We start from the raw sequence: 23,397 nt of genomic DNA, 5'->3' as shown, positions 1-23,397 counted from the left end.
ACCTCCCACCATTCGCCTTGGTTTAATTTGATAGTCCAAGTCTGACCCTTTTGCTGTTAATGCTTCAAGCTGAACAGCCACGATAAAATTGAGTTTCACACCTTGTTGGGACGCAAATGGTTCTGATGAGTCGGGTCGGATGTGGCCAATAGGATATTCGACTAATAGGATGTTGGCTAACCTCATACCCATGGTAACAACTATATATAGCTATATATCGCCATTTGTTTCAGCGCCTATAAATTTCTCAAAAAAACAGCTAAAAATATAGGTATTGCGATGTCACAATAAGTTTTCAACAAAAACCACTATATTTTCCTTTCTTTTGTTCTTTTTCCAGATTTTATCATCCAAAATGATGTGGGTTTAGGAAGAAACTGATTTTTAAGGTATTCATTTGAGAGAGTTGTTCAATTTATTGATATTTTTGTTACTCGTTTTTATAAAAGGTATTTTTTTTTTGCTCTCTTATCCTTCTTTTTTTGTTCTTTATTTTTCCTTTCACTTTGTGTATTTGCCAAGGTCGGGGTTCTAATCTACTTAATTATGTGCAAATCTTTGCATGTTGCACTCTATTTATCTTCCTATTTTTTCTTTAATTTTTCTCATGTCATTCCTTTCTGTTAGTCTAAATTCATTAATTCATGGTATAATCTAAGTTTTCTTTTGTCTTCCAATGATTTGGTAAATTTTATTTTTCATTTCTGTTTCACTTGAACATTTGCTGCAGTGGAAATTGCCTTCTAAAAAGCATACTTTTGCAGTCTTTCGTCTTCATCTAAGTTCATATGGGTTTGTATATAAGCATTCTTGGTTTACATTTTTTTAGATTAACTTAATGGTTGCAGCTAATTAAATTAATTTAGTGCCTCAAATGTTACTGATTTTTATGTATATTAAATAGTAATTAAATTGCCGATAAATTAATGATATATAAGCTATATATATAGCTGATATGCGATATGGGTGGCAAACGATAAGTTGCCAATATATTAACTTGTGTTGATGTTCATACCAAACCCCGCTCTTTTATATATAATCGAATCCTTATATCCATTAAATCCTGATAGTTGCCTAAGTCGTTGCAAAAAGTCAAAACCATCAGGCTGAGCCGGGGCGACCAGGTCTCTGTTCTGGGTGTGGTTTCTTCAGGTTATAAATTCAAAAAATCAAAACCATATTTGCATCTAATTACAATCGGATATAGTTTTGGCTTACTGAACTGACTAAACATAGTCATATTGGGTCAGATATCAGATAAAATCTGATCCATTGACATCCCTAACACTCTCCTTGGTGTTCCTTTCAAAGGAAACTGACTTCCCTTAGGTGAGAGTGTAACAAACGCCGCCCGCCATAGTGTCTGATTGTTTCACTCAGATTCGTCGGAAAATGTTCGTTTACTTAAAGAACTGGGTCGTCTTGTCATGGTCATTGAAACAAACATTCCCCTACTCAGCCCTGTGATTTTCATTACATTACCCGAACGTGCGAAGGGATGCCCACTTGAAGGTGTTTGTTGAGAACGTATTTTCCTCAGTTTGTGAGGAATACCAGAACTGTTGTCGCAAGGATTCTCGGAAGCTGCTTTCAAGACTGGTTAACTCGATCAGCCTCAATTTTTTTTATCCGGATCTGAAACTTGTTCCCTGGATAAGGATCCGTTAGTAAGATCCGAAGTTGGATTGGATTCCGTTTACTTGATTGGACCTTTTTCAACTCTGTTATAATGCTAATCAATATTTTTGTATCAAATTAGTGTTCAAACCTAGATGAGATTCATTGTCTTGTATTTTTCACTTGTAAAACTCACGTTTTTTTTCTTATTTACTAGCTCTTATGACCTTCATCTGTCATGACTATCCAGTGTGGTTAATAGTAAACACAAACATAGGATAGGGTGTGAACTCAAAACCCAAATCCAATCAACTTTAGTCTAGACCAGGCCTCAACCTAGGTCTTGTAGGCCAAGTCAAGGCCTCAACTCCATCCTGAGCATGAGCTTGGTCTTGGGCCTAAACATCACTGAATGCAAACGCATTTACTAGCCCCACAAACGGCCTTGCCTTCTAAGTTGGCCCTATCTTACATAAACCCAAAGCATTTTTTTATCATTCTTCAATATAAAAGCTTTGCTTTGTTATGTCAGTTATGAAGGGGAACTTTGAGACTTCACAAGGCTATAGGGGAATCATATGGTTTCTAGCTAACTCATTTACTAAAAGTTAAATTTCATGAAATTCTCCATAACCTCAACACAAATTTCAGATCAAGCCGCTATCATTTCAAAACTAAATTCACAACCTTTGAATGCCAACACAAATTTCAGATCAACCCACTATCATTTCAAAACTAAATTCATAATAACCTTTGAATGCTACTCTGTGGATGAAGAAGCTGAAATTTCATCAAAGATGCTTATTTGATATCTTTGCCATTGACTAAAACAGAAAACTGATCGAAGACTGTGCGGGGAGAAGTGATGTCCACGCACTCATCCACAATCAAACTCTCCTCAAGGACCATTCTCTGCCACCATTGATGAGAATCTACTGATTTGCTTTCAGAGTGAGGTCCATGCCTGCCTGCTGGCTAAAGAGCAACTTATGACAATGCTTTGATCGATACTGTGCTGATCAAACAATGCAAAAAATCTTCACCTTCAATCAAGTTCGTTGCAGTTGGAGCCAGGGACTAACAACTATGTAGCTCATAAACTGGCCATGTTAGGAGGTGTGAGCTGACTATGATTGCAAAGATAAACCTCCGGATTGGTTCCTGGGTCCACATGCACTCTACTAGTTTCATCTCACAACTCATTTTGTTTATCCTGATGGGGTCTGCTTAATCCCAGCTTGATTATCCAAACAAAAAAGAGAACATTTGATGCTTTGTCACAACTTTAAACCCTGTTTGCAAAACCAGCACAGATTGGTTGATAATTTGAATTTAGTTTGTCCAAAATATGAAAAGAATGTGAAAAGTAACACTAGGTCTATCAAGACAAATACATAAGTTCAGGCAAGCAGTTGGTTGGTTAGATGCGCAGTTAAGTGACTAGAAACCCAACATTGAACAGCTTGTTTGCTGCATCATCATCGGACAATATATGTTCTGTGAAAACCTTGACTGAAAATACTTTGCAAGGAACAAACAGGGACGATGTCAAAATGTGTGAAGCCAAGATATGTAAGAGCCATTAGATTAGTTTTAATCAAGATCCATCTGTCAATTATGCATTAAAACTCTATGATTAGTGCATGCATGCTTCAATATGGTCTCATGAAGAGAGAGAGAGAGAGAGAGAGAGAGAGAGAGCATTTATCCGATTAAAGAGATTGAAAACAGCAAGGAAGCGTAATTCCTCTCAAATGAATGAAGACGATTGCCTTGAGCTTGAAGGATTCTTCCATTTTATTAAAAGAGATTCAAAATTGATGCACTAAACAAGTACATGCTTGTTGGCTCCTTGTTTACAAGTCCAAATTAAGAATTTGTTACATTCTTTTCACAATCTCCAAAGCAGCCAAAATAATTACTATACTCAGACAATGTGCAGAGCTAGTGATGCCTCCATGCTTATTAGCAGCATAAAATCTTCTAAATATCCCAGCTTGAAGCTGTCACCATGAATAATTTACAAGGTAGAGTAAATTCTGTTGCAAATATTATGAGCTTGGGACTGTTGTTTCAATCCGCACTGGAGATTCACCCTGATCAGATCACTGACAGAGCAGCTGCATGCTGATCCAGATACTCTTTGCTATTCATCTCTGTTAGTCTGAAACATCAATAAACCCAAGTTAGCAGGAATTTAAGTTTAATCAAATGTAATAAGATATCAGCTTTTCATAATAGACAATATTTTAAACTGTAAACAGGGATCAGTTAACAAGCATTGACCAATAGGCACTAAGTAATGGCATCTTAATTGTAATGCATGCACCTCCCAAAGACAACCGGAATTGAATCTAAAGTCCCTTGATAGGGAAATGGTTTACTCAAGCTCTCTCTCCCTTCAAACACACAATCCTGCACAGATGCACTTGCAAGTAGACCTTCTAAATCAATGAGCAGAGCTTACATTCTAGACAGTTTCAAGTGGCATCTAACATCATACCTACTGATAGTGCGGTCCTTGGCAAATCCCAATTCATTGTCAACACAAAGGTCAAAATCATCCTGCTTCCTTGACCTTGATGAGGTTCTAGGGGCCATCTTTTGGGCATCAGAAACCGTAACAATATGCTCAAACAGAGCAGCTGGTGATGCCTCAGCTGTACACAACAACCTTGCCTTGTTCTCGTACATAACCTGAAAATGAGAAGTTACATTGTCATTTTTTTTTGATGAAGTAAAAAGAAGATACATTGTCAAAATTGATATGCTTGTTAAATTTTGATTTGAAAAACTTGGTTTCATTTCCTTGTCCTTAGATGCACACACACACACACACACATATATATAGATAGATAGAGAGAGAGAGAGAAGAATATGTTAACTCGAAATATGTGAACTGGAGTGTGAACCGAGATTTTCATGAGTTTTTTGTGTGTTTTTCCCTTAAGTTTCACCGTATGGATGTGATTTACATGCTTGGTTTTATAGGAAGTGGCTCTTCAATCATCCAATTATGATGCATAAGCAGGCTTTTTGAAGGCTTGAAAATCAACGGTTCAGAATTTTCTTAAATATCCAAGCATCCAAAAATCATGTCTTTTCTTAAAAAAAAACATAATCCAACAGTCTATTCTTAGCTAATGGACAATGCTGAACATGTCTGCAAGGTTGGATTTGCCAACAAATGTCAAAAATGTCTAGTTCATATATTTCCAGTTAACATATTCTATTCACCTATATATATATCCAATTTAGAAAAAAACACATGGTAAGTAAGTGAAACGTGTGAGGAAGCACATAGAAAACATGAAAAGAAAAGCATGAGGGCATGCATACAAGAAGCATGGAGGAAGGATGGACAAACCTTGTGGGAAGCATAGGAGACTCAAGGGTCAATCAAGTTTTGAAATCTAGGAGTATTGCACTTCCAAGAGTTTTTAAAAGCCCACCTATCTAACAAGCTTCCAATAACTATGACCACGCCTACAATTCATAGTTAAAAGGATCCAGAAAAATACATTACATCTAGTACAAGCAGGACGAACATCACTGTCAAAACTCGAACGACATGATTCCTTCCAAGTAACCTCCCTCAGGAGCATACACCATTCATCACCCACCTCAGGATCACCTCTGTCAGTGTCAAACTACTCCATCTTAATAACATGGACACTAGAACATCTAGGTGTTCTGAACTCATCTAAGAACCAAGGGCCAAGCTCACCTTTCAACATCAACGGTTAATGCAAAAGTCATAATCAAATTGTTTCCTAGTTTCTTGATTTGCAAAAGTATAAGCAATTTCTCCTACAATCCCCAAGGCTTGTTACATCTTATATTTCATGGATTTTCATGACAAATGCAAGCCTTGGCTGCTCTATCTGCCGTGTGTCATCTATAAGGCTAATAAAACCAAATGCACCAACCTGCATTTTCACTACAAACACGTAATTTCCACAATAATAACATTGCCTTACCCTAGTGCCACAACCTTCCACATTGATGTTGTCCTTCTTTAAGCTCTTCTTGATCCTATTTCTCATTGACAAACTATTGACATTCTCACCATGTTTTTAAGGACTTTCAGAGTTTATCGCATGCACATATAATTACCAGACATATTAATCCATTTTCTATTCCTTATCATATTCCAATTATTCTAAAAGCAAAAAAGTTTTACAAGGGGAACTTAGGTGAACTGCTACCATCATAATTTTTCATATATTTTGGGCTTTCACCAATAATATTGTAAATGAAGTGTGGATAATATGCTACCATATGATAATCATGGTGTCTATATTGAGAGTGATTACATACATCTTTGGGAGAAAAGAGTTTGTTCAATCTAGATAATAATAAAAATACACTAAGAAACAAGGAAAGGAATCATACATCAATCAGAGTAACAAAGCGGTAAGCAGATGTCCTATTATGGAGCGCAAATTTTGGCACGCCATCTAATGCAAGGGTGTGGAAATGCTCTGCAAAAGGAAAGAAAATTTTATCAATAAAAATAACTCCCATCATATGTGTGAAAGCGTTAACATGATCCAACAATACAGTGTCACTCACTAAATAGTCCAAAATAATCTGCAGCTCCTAAAGGTTTGTCACAAAGATTCTCAAAGTGGAAGTAAGCACATCCATTTGCTCCTAGTGGGACCTGAAAGAGGCAGCAAGATATACTTTCTTCTGTAGGTCTCACAAAACAAACATAGAATAGGAACACTGAAATTATAGTTGATAAAAACCTGCAATTTCCTCCCCATTACAACTTCTACCACTTCTGCACTAGGTGCATGGGGACCAATCAATTGTTGAAATTTTTGCTTGAGCAGCCCAGAGGATCCACTTCCAACGTAGTAAAAACCATATTCTGCCTGCAGTACATATTAAAAGCAAAATTTACATGGAAAATACCGATGGATGTGACAATTTCTTTCAGCAAGACACTATAGCTCAAATAAGTTCTCAATGTCCATGATGCAATCCAACTTCATAAACCTCATGAAGTATATCCTACAGTAGATAATCATTCTATTAAGGTAGCATTTTAGCAGCAACATAAACGATGGAGACTATTTAAGGAAGAACAGAAAAAAGACAAAGATGGGTTTTTGGAGCTCAAGGTGTAAATATGAATCCATTGAGCTTTGATGGTGGCATTTCCCAACTTCGGAATGAAAAAGAACTTTCAGCATATGATTTTTCTTAAAAAAGAAAACAGAATTACTGGGAAAGCTAAAAGGAGTCCTAGAAGAGGGATGCAAGAATGGATCTAAAAGTAAGATCCACATAAAATCCACAATGAATGGATCTAAAAGTAAGATCCATTTTCATATCCAGGTTGGAATCACTTTCAATTAGTTTTATGCTTTACTCCACACCCAAAACATTATATATATATATATATATATATATATATATATATATATATATATATATATATATATATATATATATATATATATATATATATATATATATATAAGAATGGGGATTGTGCTGCTCTTTTTTTTTATGTTAGGTCACACTAGGACCATCCAAAAATCATAGTTTTAGGTGTTTTATGTTAGATCTGAACCATTAGATGTTTTACCAAAGTTGTTTGTATTGTAGAGAATCGATATGATATACGAGTGTGTATCGTATATGTATCATATGTACCATATGATACAGGTTTGTATCATATGATACAGGGTGTATCGTACAATACAAGATCAACATACTTAAAAAATTTCAGTTTTGGATTTTAAAGACCTCTTGAGGGCCGACTTCATTTGTGTAAAAGTCATTGGAAATGTATTCACGCACCTTAGGACTTGTGAGAGTGATTTGGGGGCCGATCTGTTAAAATGTAAACTGTAATACATATATATATATATATATTATTTAATATTATTATTATATTTTTCCTTTTATTATTTTCTTAAATAGCTGTTGGAATCTAGTCCAACAGCTATAATAAGAGTCGTTGGAATAGAGTCCAACGGCTCTTTTGGAGAGCTCAAAATGAGCTCTCCTTTCTCTTCCACTTTTTTGTATATATAGGGGTGAACCCCTTCAATGTAAATCACAATGCTTCTTAAGCATTTTGTGTATGAATAAAGTATTATTTATTTTTCAAGTGTTCTTTCTTTTATATCCTTTCAAGGGTCATGCTTATAGTATCTCTAATAGACACTTGTTTGTGAGTTATTTGTGCATTTTTTGAAGACCACCATTTCATTAAATGGTATCAGAGCTACGGAATCCTTAGATCTTGAAGTGCTTTCGCCTCGACTTCCATGCCATATTTACAAAAGGTGTTTCATCACCTTGTTCTTGGCTCAAGAAGATTTGTTTGAAGAAAGGCGGACTTGTGCTACAAAAAATCTGGTTTTGTATCCTCTCTTATTCCCTTGTCTACTCTTTTTCTTTTCTTTTCTTTTTTTCTCTCTCTCCTCCTATCTATTCCTCCCTTACCCTTGATGACAATGATAAGATCACCATCATTCCTATGAAGTTAAATGATACTAACTATGTAATGTGGGCTTCGATTATGAAGCACCACATCCAGGGGAAAAAGTTTATGGGGTATAGTGGATGGTTCTGATTCGGAACCTAAACTATCTCTTACCAAGAAAGAGGATAATAAAGAGGTTCCTCTAACAAAGAAAGGGAAGAGTAAGGCGTTAACCACTTATAAAAAGAAATGAAAAGAGTGGAGGATAGGGCATGCAAAAATTATGTCATGACTCATCAATAGCGTAGACATTAAAAAATGCTCTAGTCTAGATAAGTTTGAGCATGCCGATAAGGCTTGAGAATACCTCAAAAACATGTATTCCCTTAAAGATATTGCACATGTGTGCAATTTAAAAGACAAAATTCGAACAACGACTCAAAAAGATAAAACTATTCGAGAATATTACAAAAAGTTGTTCGAACTTTGGGAAGAGTTGGCTCTTCTTGAGCCCAAATGGCATTGTGCCGAAAATATCGAGCTTCGCCAAAAGAAACTCGATATGGAACATTTCTATCAATTTGTGAATGGTCTAGGGCCGGAGTTTGAATCCACCAAATCGGCCCTTTTACATCGTGAAAAAAATTCTTCTATTGTTGATAGTATAGAAGAGATCACTATGGAGGAAAATAGATTTAGAAAAAGTACTCCAAAAGTTTATGATGACTCAGTTTTAGCTGTGTCTAGACCCGGGAATCATACTCGTACTTACAAGCCGCCTCATTTTGAAAGGAAAAACGATGACTTTGATAAAAAAAAAGTCATTTGTCATCATTGTCATGAACCAGGGCACTATAAGCCTCAATATCCAAAGTTAAAAAGAAGAGAAGAAAAAAGAATTGCATCTATTGAATCCGAGTCAAAAGATCAAGATACACCTGTATCTATGGCTCAACTGATGGAAATCCTTCAACCTCTTCTCAAAAGGGTATCCTCCTCAACTGAAGCCTCAATTGGAGCGGCAGTTGCATCTTTCTCCGGTCCAGGTAACTTTCCTTGGCTTTTAGATTCTGGTGCTTCTTTTCACATGATCACAAATGTTAATAGTCTATCTGAATGTCTTAAAAATAACTCAAGTGTGCCAAAGGTTTTTATAGTCGATGGCACATCTCTTGAAATAAAAGGAATAGGATGTTTTAAAAATCTTCAAAAATCCAAAAAAAAAAAAAAATTTATCCCAAAAGTTAGATATATCCCTAAACTTAATTTGAATCTTTTATCTGTCCCACAAATATCTTACTATGGATGTAATATCTCATTCTCTTCTCATGGTTGTTGGATACAGGATCGTCAGTCAGGGAAGCCGATTGGGGAAGGCCATAGAGAAGGACTCTATTACATGGACTTTTTGGAATTACCCAAGAATGCATTTTGTTATAATGTTCAAAAATTAGAATTGGATTTATGGGACAAAAGACTTTGTCATCCTCATATGTCTAAAATTCAATATTTTCCAAGTTTGAAAATATTTTGTAATTTTGAAATTTTTTCTTGTAAAGACTGTATTCTTGGCAAAATGAAAAGGTTATCATTTCTTAGTAGAACTTTTGTTTCTTCACGACTACTTGAGTTAATACATTCGGATGTTTGGAGCCTCACACTGGTTATTTCCAAAGGTGGTTATAAATATTATGTCATTTTTGTTGATGACTTTTCTAGACATACTTGGATTTATTTTCTTAAACATAAATCTAAAGTTTTTGCTAACTTCCAAATATTTCATAAAATGGTTAAAAATAAGTTTCAAAATGATATTTTCGTTTTTTGCACTGATTCAGGGTGAGAGTTTATGTCCAAAGAATTCAAAGAGTATCTCAATTTACATGGTATTACGCATCAAAGATCATGCTCACACACTCCACAACAGAATGGCCTAGCCGAACACAAACATCGACACATTATGGAAACTACTAAGACATTGCTAATTGCAAATCAGGTTCCAAAAAGTTTTTTGGCTGAAACAGTCCTAACTGTCACCTACCTCATCAATAAGATGCCATCTTCCTCGTTAAAGAATACAACTCCAATAGAAAAACTTGTTAATTTAACTTTAGATTATTCTACATTAAGAGTCTTTGGATGCAAATGTTTTGTTTTCACCAAAAAAAAATGACAAACTCTCTCCTCTCATGTGCCTTTTAGGATATGCTGATAATCAAAAAGGCTACATGTGTTTCGATTTTCAAAATGACAAATTATATGTGTCAAGAAATATATCCTTTTTGGAAAAAGAAAGCTTCTTTGAATTTGAAAAATCGAAGGATGTCACTGAATACTCGTTTTTAATTGATCCAACTTCAAAATCGAATGAATGTGATTTTGGATGTGACCTTGACAATGATCAAAGTCCTATTGTCGTTGAAAATGTTGATAATGAAGAGCAAATCCATAGGGATGTTTGTCTACAATATTCAATATTCAAGACGTAGAGAGCAAAATCTTTCATGTGCATTACAAAAATACTCTGAAGTTCCACCAGAAGAACGTCTAGAATCTCTAGACCTCCTGAAAATTTTGTGTCTTACGAATCTTTTTCACCCATATATAAGGCAACCATTACATTAATATAATCATATGTTGAACCATCCTCCTATTCTCAAGCCAAAAATCATATAGAATGGATAGAAGCCATGAAAATAGAATTAGATGCACTAGAAAAGGCCAACACTTGAACGATCCAAGATATCCCTCCAGGTAAGAAACCTATAGGTTGTAGGTGGGTATACAAAGTTAAAAACAAAAGTGATGGGACCCTAGAAAGGTATAAGGCCTGTTTAGTGGCAAAAGGATATGCCCAAGAGTATGACATCGATTATGAAGAAACATTTGCTCTTGTGGCCCGTTTGAAAACTGTTAGAACTTTAATAGCCTTGGCCTATCTTTCAATTGAATGTCAAAAATGCTTTCCTGAATGGGAATCTTGTTGAAGAAGTATACATGAAAGCCCCACCAGGTATTAGTATCCCTAAAGGTAAAGCTCTTCGTCTAGAAAAAACTCTTTATGGTCTTAAACATGCTCCAAAAGCCTAGTATGACCGATTTAGTCATGTTATGCTTGATATTGGTTTTCAACCTTGTTTAACTGACACTGCTTTGTTTGTTAAGAAATCTGATACAGACATCATTCTTCTTCTTCTCTATGTGGATGATATGATCATCACCGGAGGCGACAAATAGGGAGTTGCAAATATTAAATCTCTTCTTAAAACTCACTTTGAAATGACTGACTTAGGTTTATTAAGATATTTTTAGGCATTGAAGTCGCTTATTCCCCTCGGGGTATTTGATATCTCAATCTAAATTTGCTCTTGATATTGTTTTCAAGTCTAAAATTACAGATGATAAGAAAGTGGATACTCCAGAAGTTGTCAATGTTAAAATGAAAATTGATGATGGAGAACTTATTGATGATCATACTCCTTACAGACAACTTATTAGAGTTCTTTCTTATCTTTCCATTACTAGGTCAGATATAGCTCATGCAGTTCATACAGCCAGTCAGTTTTAGCATGCTCCCACCTCTGTGTATATGGGAACAATTTTGTGTATTATTAGATACTTAAAATCCTCGCTTTCACGAGGACTCTTCTTGCCTCCTTCATCTTCATTAAATTTAATTACATATACTGATGCTGACTGGGGAGGTGATTCTAATAATAGGCACTCAACTACTGTTTTTGTGTGTTCCTAGGTGAAGCCTTAATTTCATGGAGGTGCAAGAAGCAGCAGAAGGTCTCTCTTTCCTCCATCGAAGTTGAATACAGAGCCATGACAACCACCACTAGGGAGGCTGTTTGGCTCAGACGATTGCTAGCAGATATGGGAGGTGAAGCGATGCAAGCTTAAAAAATGTGTTATGACAACAAAAGTGCGATCTACATTGCAAGCAATCAGACATTCCATGAGCGTACTAAACACATTCAGATGGACTGTCACTATGTCAGAGAGGAATACTTACATGGAACCATTGATCTGCCATATGTTACATCAGAATATCAATTAGCAGACTTCTTCACAAAGCCTCTCGCTGCTCCCATATTTCACTTCCTCTTAGACAAACTTTTGCTCATTGTACCGTAAGTTTGAGGGGGAGCGTTAAAATGTAAATTGTAATACATATATATTATTTAATATTATTATTATATTTTTCCTTTTATTATTATTTTTTTATTTTTCTTTATTTTCTTTTTTAGCATCTAGTTCAATAGGAACTAGATATTTAATCCAGGAACTTGACTGTGCAAATAGTCGTTTGACTCTAGTCCAACAACTATAATAAGAGTTGTTGGACTCTAGTCCAACAACTATAATAAGAGTCGTTGGACTAGAGTCCAACGACTCTTTTGGAGAGCTCAATGCTTCTTAAGCATTTTGTATATATAGCTCAATGCTTCTTAAGCATTTTGTAAGCATTTTGACTCTAGTCCAACAGCTATAATAAGAGTTGTTTGACTCTCTCTTCCACTTTTTTGTATATATAGGGGTGAACCCATTTAATGTAAATCACAATGCTTCTTAAGCATTTTGTGCATGAATAAAGTATTGTTTAAGTGTTCTTCCTTTTATACCCTTTCAAGGGTCATGCTTGTGGTGTCTCCAATAGACACTTGTTTGTGAGTTATTCGTGCATTTGTTGAAGACCACCATTTCATTACACAATCCGTGTGCAAGAAAGAGGGTTTTTGTGGTTTGTTCAAGTAAGAGTGCATTTCCATCATTTTTTCACTCAAGGAAGTGGGTTAAGGTATAAAAACCCTATTTTTCGCTTCTTATTGAGTTTTTTTTCAAGGAAGATGGCATCAAATTATTCGGCATGACAATAGGGCACTCGAATAATAAGTGAAAACCGATTCAAAATCAAGTGCAACTATTGTCACACTATTTTTTGGGGTGGTATCTCTCGATTGAAGCATCATTTAGCCGAACACATCTAAATATAGCAGCCTGCAGATCAAGGACTTTGTCAGATACTGTGAAATGACAATGCCAACAATTACTTACTGGTTTCAGAAAAAAAACAAAAAAAAAAAGATGTATGTGGTAGAAATGGGGTATGCGTGGCCCTAGGAGGACGAAATGAGCTTCCTACTTCTGATCTTACAACTCCTAGCATAACATCAGAGGTAAGAAATTCTGCAATGAAGGAAAAAGGTATAGCTGGTGCTAGTAGCAGTAGTAGTACTGCAGACACAAAAAGAAGAGGAGTTCTTCCAGAGGAAGTAGAGCTAGAAGTTCTATTAAGAGTTTTTTTCCTCCAAAGATTGTCCCTAGGGAACCCGACATTTGTACTACTATGACTCCTCAACATTTAGTCGAGCAGGAGAATGTCATGGTTGAGATATGATTTTATGTTGATTGCATTTCCTTCAATGCGGCAAATTCATTTTATTTTCAGATCATGGTAGATATAATACCCAGTATTGGGCCTGGATACAAGATGCCTTCATATCATGCTTTGAGAAGAAAGATTTTAGATGCTAATGTGAATGAAGTAAAAGTTTATTAAAATGAGATGAGGCAGTCATGGAGAGAGACTGGGTGTAGCATCATGGCAGATAGGTAGACAGACAGAAAGTTGAGGACTTTGATAAATTTTTTTGTCTATTGCCCCAAAGGAATCATGTTTTTAAAATCAATTGATTTGTCTAATACTTCCAAGACAACAAATATATTGTTGAGGGTTTTTGACCAAGTTGTGTAAAAAGGTTCAGCCTCAAAACATTGTACAGTTCATTACTAATAATGCAACAAATTATAGGGCAGTAGGTACAGAAATGACAAAAATTTATGGGTCATTATTTTGAACCCAATGTGATGCCCATTGCATAGACCTCATGCTTGAGGACATTGGCAGCTGGATGAAATACGACATATAGTTAAATACTGCCAAGAAATTACAAAATTTATTTATAATCATACACAGGTTTTCAGCTTAATGAGGAAGTAAATTAATTGTGCTAAGTTGATTCATAGGGCAATTACTAGATTTGCTATGAATTTTTTGACAATATAGAGTCTTGTAAAGAATAGAAATGCACTTAAAAAGATGTTTTCTTCAGATCATTGAAATGCATATCCTCGTTCCCAAAAACAAAAGCCAAGAGAAATTATAGATATTGTATTTAGAAGTAAATTTGGGGATTTATGTTTTAAGTTGTTGAGAATGAGTATACCTTTGGTGAAGGTGTTTTGATTGGTTCACAACGAAGACAGACCTGGATTATCTTTAGGAGGCCATGGATAAGGCAAAAGAGGTCATTAGAGATAATTTAAATGAAAAAAAAATTATATTTGCTTATATGAAACATTCATTTACCATAGGTGGATTGGGCGCATTCATTGACCATAGGTGGATTGGGCAGCTTCATCAACCTCTTCATGCTGCAACATATTATTTAAATCATGCATTTAGATACTTTCTTACATTTAAGATAGACAGGAAAGTCAACAAGGGTCTCTTAGACTGCATTGAAAGGTTGAACTCTATGTCACATAGGTGCGGGTGCGGGTGCGGGTGCGGGTGCAACGATGTTGCACTTGAAAAAAACTTGGATATGGGGTGGGTGAAGGTATATATATATATAATTTTTAACAGTTTAGGACTTGGAATCATATTTGAGCCTAGATCTAGATTTGAATTAGTTGAAATCAGATCTGGACCCAGATTCAAATCAGATTTAATCGAATTAGACTTGAACACAACCCAACACCTGGCCCTGCAAAGCCAGGTGTTTGTGTTAAGTCAAACCAAAGAGAAACCTGGCCCTATAGGGCCATGCTTTAGTAATAAAACGAGAGTGAGAGAGAGACCCACCCAACCTGGGTGAGTTCGACTGAGCCCCAGCCCAAGCCACTTGGGTTCCTTCAAACCCAGATGCGAAAGGGAGGAGAAAAGAGAAAGGGAGAAGAAGAAGAAGAAGAAGAGAGAGAGAGGGGTACCTTTGTGGGTTGTGGCCGTCGTCATCATCGGAAGAGAAGAGTAGAGGTTAAGGAGGGTCGCCGCCGTCGAAAGAGGAGGAGGAGCCATCAGAAGAGAGGAGGGGAGGGAGTCGAGGGATGAGGGAGATGGTTTCGTGCCCTCAACTCCCACCCATAGTGACAAGTTTTTATCGACAATTTCTCATTTTTAAAAACTCGCAAAAATTGAAAAAAAATCCACAAATCTCGTGTTTTTTTCGACAAAATCTCCGTAATAAAAAATAAATTAAAAAATATAAAAATGATTTTTTATAAGAAAATATTAATAAAATTTATTAATATCTCATTTAAATCACAATAAATAGCCGTTTAAAACGTAAATATCGCGTTTAAATTGCGGTATTTATGTTTTTTCATAAATCTTGCGATATTTTGAAAATCTCGCAAGAAAATTCCATTTTAAATTTTCAGGCAATTTCTCGCAATATTATCGCGAGATTTTTATAAATCTCGTGATATTTGTCACTATGCTCCCACCCCCCTTCTTAATTTCTTTTTTAGGTCCAAAATGGACAGATAGAACAAGTGTAACCCTAGGTGCGGTTGACCGCACCAAAGGTTATGTTGACCCCACCGGGTGCCGCACCTGCATCGCGTTGACGCGGGTAACACACCCGGTTAGCCGAGTCCCTGTGACATTGGTTGAACCCTAATTATGGTATTCAAGATCAGATTCATAAGGAAATGAAAATTTACGACAATGCATTGTATGATACGGGGATATTGGGAGATCTGTAGCAGTGCGAAACCATACCACAATGTACCCAAGTAATTTATTTGTCTATTTCATTTTTAATTTCATTATGCTATTTAGTATGATTGTATGATTTGTATTAGTTATTGTCTTATTGATTTCTCATTTTCTTGTTTTTTTCAGACAATTGGTGGACTAGGTTTGGAAGTAATGTTCCAAACCTAATAGTTTTTGTTATTTGCATCCTAATTCAAATATGCAGTGCAAGTGGATGTGAAAGAAATTTGAGTGTTTTTTAGCAGATTCATATAAAACGAAGAAACAAATAAGAGCAAAAAAGGCTCAATGACCTCGTGTACGTTCACTACAACCTACAACTGAAGTAAATTTAATTTTAAATTTACAAAGTTTATTTGTCATATTCATGTGTTATTTAATATTTTTTTATGCATACAAAACTCAACTAATTTTAAATTTTCATATTATCTTTTTAGGCAAATACAAAAGTTGTCATCAAAGAGGCACAAAGAATACTTTGATCCAATCAGTTTAGAGAACTATGATGTATTGGATGAATGGGTTCAAGAAGAAGCGACCTCTTGAATGAAGAGTATATTCAATGAATAAACGTGGTGGGAGCTCAGGACGTAGATTATGAAGACCCCACATATATTAAAGATGATTTGAATGTCGAAAAAAGAGAAGAAGATGAAGGTGAAGGTGAAGGTGAAGATGAAGAATAAGAAAAAGATAATGATGATGATGATGATTGATGGTATACTTCTTAAAAACTTGGTTATGTATTGTAATTTGTAACTGTTAAGTATTCATAAACTTGTTTTTTTGCTTTTTGATGAATCTTGTGGCATGTTCTTAATTGAAGATATCTATTTTGCATTATTCTGTGAGATTTGATGAATGATAATGTGTTATGTAGCTCATAGAGTCATGAATGCTTCACATGTGATTTTATGATTGCATTTTGTGCATTTCATCATTGTTTGTATGTTATGATTTTTTCTAATTTTTTCTAATTATTTCTTATTTTTATGATTTTTTAGAATTTTTTTTTTTAATTTACAATTTTTTGCTATACGACACATATCTTATTTTAGGCCCAACCGATACGAGTTATGATACGATAAGTACAACCTTGGTGTTTACCATTGTTTATTCAATAAAAAACATGTTTTTTATTAAGCATCTCTATGCTCATATGTGTATTTTAAAGAGGTAAAAAAATCAATGGTTGATATTGTACTAAAATTTGATGATAAAATATTTACATTTTTATATCAAATCAATTCAAAACAATGCGTGCTTCTTAATAAATAAGCAATGATAAACACATCTAATGGTTCAGATCTAGCATAAAACACCTAAAACTATGGTTTTTGGAGGGTCCTAATGTGACCTAACAAAAAAAAGGGGCAGCACACCCCCCCTCTCTCTCTCTCTGTCCAGTTTGTTTTTCAATGGGAAAAAACTGAACCAATAGAGCCAGTTTTTCCCATAGAGGTCCTCCACATTGCACATGTATATAAGTGGTCAGCAAAAGTCAGACCCACAGCAGGTTCACGGAGCATTTGTTGTAGAAGAATATCTCCAATAGATGAACAATAAATTTCTCAAGTAATGAAGGTCTTCATTGCCTATAATATTTCTGTTATTTGCACCAATAAATGCAGCACAAACTCAAGATAAATGATAACTTATCCACATGGATACTTATCCACTCCAGATCCACTTGTCATGAAAACAACCATGTAGTTCTTTCTTTCTTTCTTTCTTTCTTTCTTTCTTTCTTTCTTTCTTTCTTTCTTTTTTTTTCTGTCGAGGTGTGATGTTCTGGCTAGAAATTCTCAGATCTCAGATCCGAGGCAATTAGACACACTCTTAGTGAATAACACACATTATATTAGAGGTATTTTATGTTTGAACAGGTTTGTAAAATAATCCAAAAGGCAATGGCTCATATTTCTTCATGATAGTATACATGAAATCTTAAGAAAAAGTGGTGGATATTCTTTAATCAGAGTATTGAGATGTCCAGTCTCTTGGCAAGTTAGAAATGATTGAAAAATCATTCACAACTTTGGCAAAACAGTTTGCAATGATTGATAAATCATTCCCACTCGGAAAAGACATTGAATAATATAGTCACTGTTTTCAATAGTTTATTTCTTGTCCATTTATCATCTGTTCTTGCCAATCAATGACCAAGTAATTGAATAGGGTTGCTTTTCGCATACAATAGAAAATAAATGCATGCACGTAAATCCAGGCACACATTATCACTGATTTTTAGTAGATGTATTTGGTAAAAGAAAAAGAAAGAAAAAAATAGAACTTACTGAAGTCATTTTTCGATAATCCAGCATTGAACCAATTTCATGAACTATGCATCTTTCCTGCATAAATTGATTAGAAAAAGATAAAATGCTCAGTTCAATGCTTACAGGAAAAAAGAAGAGACCTTCAAATGTTGTGCACTGGGTAGAATTACCTTCAAAGTGGAAATGAAGGGCAGGAAAAGATCCCTCTGCAAGCCACCTTCATAAAGCTGGTCAGGGGCACGATTGGATGTAGCGACAAGAATCTATAAGGAAAACAACACAACTAGTAAGGAATACTTCTTTGCATACAGATCTACCACAATGTGACTAGCATAGAATGAAAAAATTTCAACTCACTACTACTACTACTAATAATAATAATAATGGTAGCAGCAGCGACAGGAGGAGGAAGAGCAGTGGTGATAATAATAATAAGATGAAGACTACAAGTTGCAGTGCTCACAATGCCTTTGTTAAAAAGATGTCTGAAAAGACGATTCAGTATCAAAGCATCAGCCACATCAGTGACCTGGGAAAATAAAGTGGAACAGATTAGCTCAAATAAATCAAACAATGAAAGTCAAAAAATTTCAACATGACATACCATGAATTCATCAAGGCATAATAGTATTGATTCATCAGATATCTCTTCTGCAACAACATCAAGTGGATCTGCAACTCCTTTGTGCCTCTACATGTTTTGCCAGAAATAAATAGTCTCACATTAATAGTGCTCTTGTTGATTAGAGATTGCATCTAAGCTACAAGGGAAAAAATGCCAAAATACATGTGTCTAAATTCAAGAACTGTTTGATCATATATGTCTCAACATAAAATGCCATAAAAAAATATAATAAGAAAAACACTCTTACTTGCAAGCGACTATGTACATTCAACATGAAATCATGAAAATGAATTCGTTTTTTCCTCCAATCAGAAGACCTGTTCCAATAAGACAGGGTATTATACAACTCATACACTATGATAGATTATAAACAGTACGAACACATATACAACTATTTTAAGTAAAAAATATGGTTGATATGCACCTATTGCTAAAACACAGGCATCCTAGATATTTGGTTCAGTTCTATACCTTCTGGTGAAAGCGCCTGCACTATACACAGACAAAGTACATGGAAAATTAAACAATATATGGAAATCAATGGGTCAACCCTATTGTCTCCACTCACAGAAGATCATCCAAGGATGCCTCTTGCATCCAAGGATGCCTCTTGCATCCAAGGTTCAAGGATAGAATGCATTAGGTGGCCGCTCCTGTCTGGACAACAATAATTGGAGAAGGGAAATCACTCATTCTTAAAACCAGCACTCATAATAGTGAAGATCATGCATAAAAAAAAAGGACAGGTCCCTATTCCTAGTTCTCTTATAGTTGGATATTCCAAATTATATATAGTGAAAACATTGGTTGCACTCAGCTAGATGTACTCTGCAGCAGAAACTTATAGGTGTGAGCTTTAACTGATCAATTTGCTCCGAAATGCATTCAACATGATTCATTTATAAAGCACACTACAGATCGAGCTCTTTCCATATGAAAACATGATTGATCCAATCAGGAAATTTCAGTTGTGAGCCGTTGATTTTAAAACTTAAAAAATGTGTCAACATAATGCAATTAGACATTCCAAAACATATTTGACAAAAAATTAAAACATGCAGATCACATCTATCAGGCTTCATCCACGGAAAAAGAAAATCAAGAACAAATGAAAAAAAGAGTTGTCTCTACTAGAGAGTACAGTATAGAGTCTAGACAATATTTTCCCTATATATAAAAAATATTTTTCCAATATATATCAAATATGGGTCTTGGCTATTTCTCGTGATAATATAGGTTTAGTTGACAAATCTCGGGAAATCTCAAGAAAAACTCGGTGCTTGAAAAAAATATATACAAATAGGAGAAATAAGTAAGAAAATTAACAGATTTAGATAATAGAAACAAGTAAAAAATATAAAAGAAAGAAGAAAAAATAGTTAAGATATAGAAAACAAGTAAAAAAGTAAAAGGTAACTCATAATATTGTGATATTTTTCTGTTAATATCGTTTTATTAATTTACAACTATATCATCGTTATATTTTCAAAATATCGGCCATATTTGTGACTATATATATATATATATATATATATATATATATATATATATATATATATATATATATATATATATATATATATAAGAGAGAGAGAGAGAGATTGATTCATTAGAGATTACACAACTTCATTATGAATGAAGTTGAAATATTCTTCTGAAGAAACCTTGAAGATGACAAAGGTGCAACATTCCAAATACAGAGAACGAGAAGCGCTCAAATAGCGTAGACGACTTACAGCTGCTCAAAAAACAAGTCCATAAGCATCGTCTTTCCAGTTCCTACTCCTCCATAAAGATAAAGCCCTTTTACAGGGGACTCTGAGGATTGCGACAAGAGACGAGACCATAACCAACTCTTCCTGTTCCTGATAGATCAAACAAGCAATTCTAGCTTCTTAAATTGAGCAAAAAAAGGACAGGATGATGATATCCAAGCATTGTGCTACCCCGCTTCTTCAACTTACTAGATACACCCGATTCAATTGCTACATAAGTTGCTAAAGAAACCTGTAGAGGTATGATGTATGAAATTCAGTAATTACCGGCCGGAGCGCTCGGAACTCGCAGATCGTACCAGTCCGCACACATCCGCTGATTGAACAAGCTCATCAAAGAGTCTCTGAAGCACTCTAAGGATGTCAACCTGACAACGAACATCAAAAGACGTAAACAAATAAACCCAACAAAAAGAATCAACTAAGAACTCGATAGAATTTCATTCAAAATCCACACTATCACTCGGTGCCCGATCATTTTTTCCTGAATTGGCAAAAAAAAAAAAAGATTACCTGAAAATCATCGCCGTCGATGAGGTCGCCCGAAGCAATTCTACGCTTGTATTCGACAAGAGGGCCAGCGGCCGCTAACTCAGAGATGGAAGAAATCGGCCATGCTATTCATCCCAAACCCACCATGATATCACTCATTCAGACTGACAGCACACAAAAAAAACAAGAAAAGAGGAAAGAGAGAAAGAAACCTTCGGTTGAATCTTTGGCAGCAGCGGGCAACAGAAACGCCCGCGAGATCGGTGCGGGGGAAACACGGTGACGACGACGGGGGGGATAGCGACAATGCAGAAGCGCCGAATCCGCCGGGGCTCGACGGAGAACCCCAGATTTCTGCGCGATCCGCAGTAAATCGCTGAGGTGGCGAATCGACGCTCTCATCCTCTATCATGCGATTCTCATCAAAGATTAGAAAACCAAAAGAAGGAAGACGATCCCCCAACAGGATCTGGGGAAGCACAGGAGATTGATGGAGGAGGAGGAGGAGGTCAGGGTTCGGCTCGGTGAGGTGGTTGCTGTAAAATGGGAGAAGGGAGTTTTTGGGAATTGGTGAGGTCCTACTCAGACTCCAATTTAGTCGTTGTCCTTGCTAATCCCCTTGGCGTCTCTCCAGTCTCGAGGTGTGGGCCCGGCGTCCGGAGTGGGTACGTGCTTCGGTGCTTGCGCTGGGGAGCGGGGACCGCCTGCTCCTCATGGTTATCGTTATTGGAGGAGGAGGGAGGGTCGGCTCCCCCAACTCCTTTTTCCCAAAAGTGGGACTATGGTATCCCAGTTGTTGAGGGGGGTGAATCACAAAATAATTCCACGGTGTTTCCAAGAAGCGAACTATTCTTTTGAATACTCGAGTCAAACAGTCACGGTATAACCCAGCCCAAATTCACGGACTCGCCGACATCCATATCAAATCCCAAATTTGGTCAGTCAAGTTGCTCTAAATAATATACAACTTTGTTTTTTTTTTAATGGCGTTGTACACCCTTGACCCTTTCTTGATCTAAGCCACATGGGCGCTTAGATGGACACATGCCCATGCTGAGAGGTTTTTTGACCAAATCTGACCTTATAGATGTGTTCATGATCAAAATAGTATGAATCAACTCTTGAATCTTAGTTTTTGGACATAAAACACGTTTTTGTGGCTTAAAATTTTAGGGGTATCCTAGGGCGTTGATTTTTCATCCATAGTAATAAACATTACCCTTATATTTATATATATATAAAAAGAGAGAGAGAGAGATGCTATGGCTCCTAGAGTACCTACTCCTACATATTACAAATCATGGTTGTAGGTCTTATATTCTCAATTATACCTCATGGATGTACTCAATATAGTATATTTGATACGAATCATGCTTTGGATCATGTTATTTGGACATAAAAAATATGATTTTTTAAGTCATAGAATTTTGATACATTATTAGCCGTTGATTTTTAAAAATCATAAAAAATATGCATGTATGCTATAATCACATGATCCAAGATATGTTTTCTACTAAATAATGCTTATAAATCATATCTATAGGGTCTAATCAACAAAAAAAAAGTTTAATAAATTTGAAAATCTAAAGCTTCTGTGAGGTAGGAGTAGGTATTACAGGAGTACCATATCATTACCCATATATATATATATATATATATATATATATATATATATATATATATATATATATACTAGTAATGCCTGGCTACTCCTTTATCTAAACCGTTGGATTAAAATTAATCAAACTATTTAGATAAGGTTTAAATTTTGAGGGTTTTCCTTTATAAACTATTTTCAAATAAATGAGGTAGGAGGAGTGGTGGTTTTCAGAGGTGAAATCCATGAGAGGAATGGCAGTTTTCAAAGATAAAATCAATGAGTTCCTCTCTCCCTCTCGTCCATATGTAGATATTAATCATGTGGATGAATAACATGAATGCATAAAATAGATGGATGATGGACATGCATGCATGCATCCATGTTGGTCAACTAACTATTTCTTAAATATCTAGAAAACATGCTTTTTTCTGTCTCTTCCTATTTCATGCTTTATAAATGGATGCATGGGCATGAATTCCTAAACCAATTGTGACAAGGATGTAAGCATGGCATGAATGCATGAGGGATGATGGAATGCATGTTCTCTCTCTCTCTCATTAATGGACAATTGATGCATGATGACAAGTTGATAACTATGAGAGAGCGATAAGTCAACCACTTATTTAATTTATAACTTTGAAATCAGACCACATCACCAATCACGCCTCCTTTGTTTAGTTTTCAGAAGGTATTAATAAAGGAAAATAATTGAAATTAATGCCTCTACCCCTCTTTCATTTACTTAATTTGAAAGCCATTAAAGATGAAAAGC

General features: G+C 35.5%; 1 protein-coding gene across 1 annotated transcript; it reads right to left on the bottom strand.

The window, feature by feature from the left end:
- Window positions 1-3,390: 3,390 nt before the first annotated feature.
- LOC149842075 (uncharacterized) lies at window positions 3,391-21,625 on the bottom strand. Its single transcript, XM_090001274.1, has 14 exons — window positions 21,238-21,625; window positions 21,047-21,150; window positions 20,801-20,901; window positions 20,495-20,623; window positions 19,006-19,075; window positions 18,738-18,824; window positions 18,597-18,662; window positions 18,304-18,396; window positions 18,152-18,208; window positions 6,372-6,500; window positions 6,193-6,283; window positions 6,013-6,101; window positions 4,121-4,314; window positions 3,391-3,781 (listed from the first exon to the last, which is right to left on the bottom strand). Exons 1-14 carry the CDS (start codon window positions 21,425-21,427, stop codon window positions 3,718-3,720), a joined length of 1,464 nt encoding a protein of 487 aa, XP_089857400.1. The 5' UTR covers window positions 21,428-21,625; the 3' UTR covers window positions 3,391-3,717.
- Between the last annotated feature and the right edge of the window lie 1,772 nt (window positions 21,626-23,397).

The sequence above is a fragment of the Nuphar pumila genome, chromosome 3, assembly GCF_984573655.1.
Source record: "Nuphar pumila chromosome 3, dmNupPumi1.hap1.1, whole genome shotgun sequence".
NCBI lineage: Eukaryota > Viridiplantae > Streptophyta > Magnoliopsida > Nymphaeales > Nymphaeaceae > Nuphar > Nuphar pumila.
This window is presented reverse-complemented; position numbering and strand designations above follow the sequence as displayed.

Excerpts from the sequence above, each read along its gene's own strand:
- LOC149842075 (XM_090001274.1), bottom strand. The coding sequence starts at position 21,427 with ATGAGAGCGTCGATTCGCCACCTCAGCGATTTACTGCGGATCGCGCAG. Across the intron at positions 18,825-19,005 it reads ATGTACATAGTCGCTTGCAA|AGGCACAAAGGAGTTGCAGA; the intron begins GTAAGAGTGTTT and ends CAAAACATGTAG. Across the intron at positions 3,782-4,120 it reads AAGGACCGCACTATCAGTAG|ACTAACAGAGATGAATAGCA; the intron begins GTATGATGTTAG and ends TTGATGTTTCAG.